At 41.0% G+C, this 7115-nt stretch overlaps 1 protein-coding gene across 1 annotated transcript in view; it reads left to right on the top strand.

Moving 5' to 3' along the window:
• The first annotated feature begins 693 nt into the window (after positions 1 to 693).
• The window catches only part of Xk (X-linked Kx blood group), a 46859-nt gene continuing 40437 nt past the window's right edge, over positions 694 to 7115 (top strand). The window contains exon 1 of the mRNA XM_005080579.4: positions 694 to 1156. Within this exon, the coding sequence (XP_005080636.1) occupies positions 912 to 1156 (245 nt within the window). The 5' untranslated portion in view covers positions 694 to 911. The remainder of the gene's footprint in view (positions 1157 to 7115) is intronic.

The following is a 7115-nucleotide window of genomic DNA, read 5'->3' as shown; positions in this document are numbered from 1 at the left end:
GAGCATGTTCAAAATATATTGTGTTAAATTTTAAAAAATAAACAGTTGAGGGAAAAAGAATTGTGTTAGTCTTAGGGTTGGCATACCAACAGAGGTATGTGTTGGGCTAGAAACTGCTTCCTTATTAGGCTCTTGTCTTTGACCAGTCTTAAGTTAATCACAGTTATACAGCAATATATTCTGTAGGCAGTTTTATCTGGAAACGAAAACTTTGGCTCCCACAATTTCATCGATGTTCCTTCCTACTCTGTACTAGAAAGACAAAGGATATGCTCAAGGCTTTCACTGAAAAGTTAAATGTATTTCCCGGTATATTGCGAGGTTGACAAGACCCTTATTCTTAGAAAAGCATTTCAGTGCCTCTGGCTATTTTGGGATGGCAGGAAAACCTGAACTTGTGATTAGGTGTTTCTTCCGCCCAGAAACCAGAGGGTGGATCAGGAGTTCAGACTCCCCCACCTCCAATTCTGGTTTCTGCTGGTTGCAGTTTATCAGGCCACTCAAGAGAGCTAAGAACAACGGACTCTAGGACCCAGAGGCTGCGCGTGGGCCAGCTTGGTGGGCAGCCTCCAGGCTTAGTTGGGCAGCAGTGTCAGAAGACGCCGGTTCGCGGCCCGCCCAGAACAGTCTCGGGAGAGCCGCGGCGAGTGGCGCGCGCTGGCGGCTGCGCACGGTGCGCGTGGGCGTGTCCGAGCGGGGCCACGCTTCCCGCCCCACCCCCGTGTGTCGGTTTGCCCCAAGGCCGGGCTACTAGGAGCGCGGGGCCGTTTGGCCGGCCCGCGTGCCCTCGGCGGGCTACGCTGTGCGCGAGCGGGTCGGGACCGGGCATGCTGGGAGCCGCTCAGGGAACCGCCGCCACCGCCACCGCCACCGCCACCACCACCCGCGGGGCGGGTCTCTGAGGCGCGGAGATGAAATTCCCGGCCTCGGTGTTAGCGTCCCTGTTCCTGTTCGTGGCCGAGACCATAGCTGCGTTCTACCTGAGCAGCACGTACCGCTCAGACGGGGACCGCATGTGGCAGTCGCTGACGCTGTTATTCTCGTTGATGCCCTGTGCCTTGGTGCAGTTCACGCTCCTCTTCGTCCACCGCGACATAAGCCGCGATCGCCCACTGGTTCTGCTCATGCACCTGCTCCAGCTCGGGCCCCTGTACAGGTGCGTGCGGGACCCAGAACCAATCCTTAGGCCGCAGCCCCTGGCGGTCCCCCCTTCTACTGTCCCCTCTGAGGGAGGAGGCCTTCCTGAAGGGGACAGGTGGCCAGAACCAGAGCTGAGCCGCCCTGCTTTCCCTAGCCTCACCATTCCAGTCTCCGAAATGGGACAGGATCTCACTGTGTGGCTAAAACGGAGATGCCCTGTATTTAGGGAGCCAGCATATGGAACTGCCAAAGTTTACTTCAATTTGACCAAAAAGAGCAGTAGTCTTTGCCTTTTTCGGTTTCCTAAAAATACGTGGCTTTTCCTGTGGTCAGGTGGACTTCCGCAGGATTGGTGTGTGTGGTCATGGAACAAACCTTTGGAAGTTACTCTAAGCGCAGTTCAAGTTGGAGCTGTTATGGGTTATTTAATTTAGTTTGTCAAACACATGGCACTTAACTGTGAACCAGGCACTGTTTATTCTACGTGCTTTGTTAAATTTCTTTCAGTCATATACAGACATCTAGAAATGCATGCACTCTTGGTATGATGAACATACTTTTCTCTTGGTATGATGAACATTGTCTAGTGAAAACACACGTAGTACAGAGGTGTCTTCTGACTCTGCCCAAATTTTAATATAGTCATGGAACCATGAAATGTGCCTTGAAGCCAGGAACTTGCTTTGTGACATTGCTGGGGTGGTGGGGGCGGGGGGGGGGAAGGGTTGTTGTTGCTGCTCATGGTGCTGTGGATGGAAGCCAGGGCCTGGCATAGGGTAGGTAATGCTCTGCTACCCAGCTACATCCTTAGCTCTGAAAATTAATCTTTATGAACACAAAGCAAGAAGAAATACACAGCAAACAGACTCTTTTAATCGCAGAACTTGAAGGGGATTTAAATGTATTTTAAATGTATACCTTTTAATAGAGGAAATACAAAAGTAAAAGTTTATGTTCAATTAAAAACATTCACGATATTAATACTTTGCATGCCGTTTTAAACGCAATCGTTTTAGCTTACTGTACTGACTTAGAGTTTAACACAGTTATGGAAAACTCGCTAAACAGGTTTCCCATTCTTCATGAGCCAGGGAATCCTAGAAAGGAGGAGAAACATATGCTCCTAATAGAGAGAAACTGCTACTGATGTCCTGACAGTCTAGGAGGAATTGAAAAAACAGGGGCTGTGCTTACTTAGAAAGCATTGCAATCAGTTAGCTAGTAGGGAACCCATGTCCTTAAGCAAGCCCTGTGTCCCAGCTAGTGTCCCTGCTCAAGAAACTAAATGAGGTTTGACATTAGACAAGGTACTCATCATTTACTGTCACCTGTGGGGAGGAAACTCACATTTGGGTGGAATGACTTGGGGAACTGAAAATTCTCAAAAGTTACTTGTGCTAAGTGGTTTGGTTTCTACCTACATGCCTTAGCTGGGTGACTACTTGCCATGAAGTAGGTGAAATTGTGCTCACAGCATTTGTTTGCCTATTTATTATTTCGGTGCTGGAGGTTGAACCAAGGGCCTTAGGTACACTAAACCATTGCTATAGGCTCCCTCAGTCCCCGTCCCCATTTTATACAAGGGACAAATGAGGTTCCAGAACATATTCCCAAGGCTTCCTTCCAAAATGCAATTAGGTTCATTATGTTCTCTGTGTTCTGTAAAAGAAAATAGAGTGTGCAGGACATTTTATCAGCAGTTCCATTTTAGGGTTTTAAATGTTTGATCATTTGTGAACAAGTTTAAAAAAATAAACGACCAAAGAAACCAGGCAAGTAAGAATTTTCTACCATTGCTACCATTTCGAAGTGTGTCTTAACATTAAGAGTTGCTTCAGAAAATGCTAATAGAATATTATATATAAAAACAGCATAGCAACTATAAACTAGAGTTCAAGGAAATGTACTAAGATGTTAAGAACAATAGTACAAAGTTACAGAATGGCAGTTTAGTTTTTTCTTTCTAAACATGAATATTTAACAAATTTCTCCTTTATTATAAATTCTTAGGTCATTTTCAGTTATCACAGTAACTTTTTAAACGATTAGGGAAAGGAGACTCATATTCTGATATAGCTGATTTATGTCAAGGTAGTACTCGACCCATGATCTTTCAACTGAGATACACAAAATGTAGTTTCAAGATCCTTAGCTTCCAAATGAAAGGGAAATTTGTTAATTTTTGGTTAACGGGACTTTAAAAAAACCTTATTGGGATTTCTTCCTAATGACTGGTTCTAATTTGAACTCTTAAATTATCGTTTTTTCAGAAAGAGCAAAGTATTCTCCCAAACACGGGAATCACAGTAATTTCTCCCGTTTACCCCTTAGCAATGGGTTTATTATTATTAATTTTTAAATTTAAATTTAGATTAGAAACAAGGTTGTTTCACAACTCAGTTACAGGTCCCTCTCTGTTTCCCTCCCCTCCTCCCGTGCGCTCCCCCCAACCTCCCCAATATCCCCTCATTTCCCCAGGGAGGGTGAGGCCCTCCATGGGGGTGTCCATAGTCTGTGAGGACAGTTTACTTCTACTCAAGTTAGGGGAGCCAAACTACCACTTTTAGGTAGATGCTGCTTTTGAGTTCATACAATATAATGACCCAGTTAAAGTGACATACTGTATAGTGCTTGCCTTAATATTTATTAGCTTGAAGTGCTATGTCAGATCCTCAGTATGGGGAAAATGGAGATCTGCAATACCTAACACTAATGTTTATGGGCTAAAGCTGTTAGCTCACTTCTGTCCCCTTTTTCCTTCAGGGAGGCATTGGTAGAACTCTTTATAGCTACCGTTTCTATGGTTCGTTCTAATGTGAACTTTGGATAGTGTCTTGGATTACCTTTTTTCCAATTTGAAGGAAAATCTTAAAGTTATGCTAGCTATTCTGGAAAAAGAGAAGGGAGACTATCTTTTACCCTTTGTTTCCTATTACTCTCCCAGTTATGTTAGCTTTCATAAATTAATTGAGAGGAGTAAATATAAATGAGTGACAAATGTCCCACTTTTATTACTAGCACAAAATGAGAGGTGAAAAAAATCTAGGTTTATAAGATGTAGGTTAAAACACTGAAATTGTTATAGAACATTGTAAATTGATTCATATTAATATTTCTCTATAGAGAACTTAGAAATAATTTTAAATAATAACAGTCCACATTTGAAAAGTATTTGTTTCCTTTGCAAAGTACATACATCATTTAATTCCAACTATAGTAAAACCCTTTGAACCAACTGACACTGTGTCTTATTTCTACAGTTCAACCATTGAGACTCAGGTGAGTAAGCAAGTGGCTTGTCAAAGGTTTCACAATATTTTTCTATTTAGCCAACATAGCTCTATGATGTAGCTTCTCAGAGCATATGAACATAATATGGCTTATAGGAAATCATAGTATTTCTGTGGAAAAAGTATTTTCATTAGGATTCTTGGTTCCTCGAGTTACTTGCGCTGCCATCAACATGTCTAGTTTTACCTAGAGAACAAACTGTTGTTATAGTTGACAAGAGAATTATATTATGCTTGAGAAATATATCTAAGTGGAAAAAAGTGGAATCAGAGTACTAAGTATCTACAGTAGTGATCATCATGGGGTCTGCAGATTATGCTCCCATGGCCAAATCATGCCACCACCTGTTTCTATAAATAAAGTTTTATCAGAATACAACTATAGCCATTCCTTTGTATAGTCTTTGTATTTGTCTGCAGAGGCAGAGTTGAGCAGAGACCCTGAGGACCTGTACAGCCTAAATACTTACAAATACTAATTACACAAAAGCTTCCTGCGCCATGGAGTATGTGATATTGAAGAACTTCCTTGAATAATTTTTATGAAGGATGCTGGACCTTTACCACTGATCTACATCCTTAGCCCTTACCATGGGTCATTTTATTCAAGCAGCTCATGCAGAGAAACAATAATTAAAACTCTCAAAACAAAATTGGAATAATTGGATAAGTCTTGGCAGAATTTTAAGAAACAGTAGTGGCTTGTTTCTTACTTTGCTACTTAGTGGTAGTAAGAGCTCTTGGGATAGTCCTCAAATGTATGAAATATGGTGTTTGAAGTTTTGTTAAGATATGCCAGGTACAGTGGTCCACGACTTTAATCCCAGTGCTCGGGAGGCAGAGGCTGTGAGTTTGAAGCCAGCCTGGTCTACAGAGTGAGTTCCAAGACAGTCAACACTACATAGGGAAACCCTGTCTCAAAGGGGAAAATAGACAAATGTGTCACTTGGGAAGAGCAGTGGATTGTGAGAGGCACCACCATTGGAACTACCTGTGCCACTGTTTTTTTGTGAAAATTATTTTCATTTGCATGGTCAATCTCTGCAGTTTCATTAAAAAAATCTATAAATGATCCCTGTTTCACATAGTCCTCTCAAGCATCGATAGAATTGCATTCCTCTACAAACCCTTATCTTATTCATTCATTTCATAGAGCAGCTTTTAGCAGGCTCTGCCTTTTTTGTTTGTTCACTTTGGTCTTTAAAGGCTCTAAGTTTGACTTTTTTTTATTTTAATTGTGGCCTTTATTTATTTTATTATTTCTCAATATATGTTTTTATTTAAATTAGAAACTTGAATGTTTCACATGTCAGTCCCAGCTCCCTCTCCTGCCCCTCCTCCCTTACATCACAAGTTCTAAATATCTGTTAAAATACACAAGTTAAGACTATCTGTTAAAATAACAAAGAAACAGAAAATATATTTGCACAGTGAAGAAAATTAAAGCCTTTAATTCTACTGCTTAAAGAGAAGTCTTTTTTTGGTTTTTCAAGACAGGGTTTCCCTTTGTAACCTTGGCTGTCCTGGAACTTGCTTTGTAGACCAGGCATTAAAGACATGTGCCCAGCACCAGAGAATAATTCTTAATGCTTTTGTTTTATATCCTTACTAGTATGTATATGGGGTTATGATTGTAAACTGTTAGGGAAAATGAACTCAAGTTTCAACAGGTTGCTAATTTCCAAAATGTATTTATCCCCATCAAGTCTGACCAGGGTACTAGTTGTTCAACAACTTGTTTACAAAATTTCTATTTAGCAATTGGCACTTTTGAGAAACTATACTTCAATTCTGTCATTCCACTGTTTTTGGCACTTTTGAGAAACTATACTTCAATTCTGTCATTCCACTGTTTTTGTGTATATGTACATTTATGTAGTGTGCATACATTTAAATGTGTGAAGTTTTCTCTCAAATATTTTCCCTTATCAAATATGATAAAATATTTTATCAAATATGATAAATATATTTTTATTTTAATTAACTAGATGTGCTAGGGATTGAATTCAGGGCCTAACACATGCTATATTCTAATCCTGGGATTTTAATTAAATTTTTAAAAATTTGATTGATTGTATATTTGTGCATCTGTGTTTGTGTACATGTACACATGTCTTGGGACATGTGTGGAGGTCAGAGGACAACTTGGGAGAGTTAGTTTTCTCTTTTTTCACCTCTTGAGAGAGACCTAGGGTTTAAACTCAATTGTTCAGGTTTCACACCAAGCACCTTTACCCACTAAGCCATCTGACCAACCCAAAGTCTTATGTTATTAGATGTTTCCTAAACTGTCAGTTTTGAGAACTACATAGTATTTAATTGAGTGGATGTGCTTTGATATATTTAATGATCCTCTCATTTTGAGGACCTCTACAATAAAATAATGGGACATCTTATTATTTTGCTATTAAAAATGAAGCTTGTTTAAATTCTTTTTATTTTATTTTATTTTCCAGTTTAAATTTAGATAAGAAACAAGGTTGCTTCACAAGTCAGTTCCAGGTCCCTCTCCCTTTCCCTTCCCTCCTCCCGTGCCCTCCCCCCAACCTCTCCCCTCCCCCCCCCCGTTATCCCCTCATTCCCCCAGGGAGGGTGAGGCCCTCCATGGGGGTGTCCATAGTCTGTCATTTCATATAGGGCAGGGCCTAGACCCTTCCCCAAGAGTTCAGGGTAAGAGTGCACCTC

Source organism: Mesocricetus auratus, unplaced genomic scaffold (genome assembly GCF_017639785.1).
Source record: "Mesocricetus auratus isolate SY011 unplaced genomic scaffold, BCM_Maur_2.0 Super-Scaffold_100033, whole genome shotgun sequence".
Lineage (NCBI taxonomy): Eukaryota > Metazoa > Chordata > Mammalia > Rodentia > Cricetidae > Mesocricetus > Mesocricetus auratus.
This window is presented reverse-complemented; position numbering and strand designations above follow the sequence as displayed.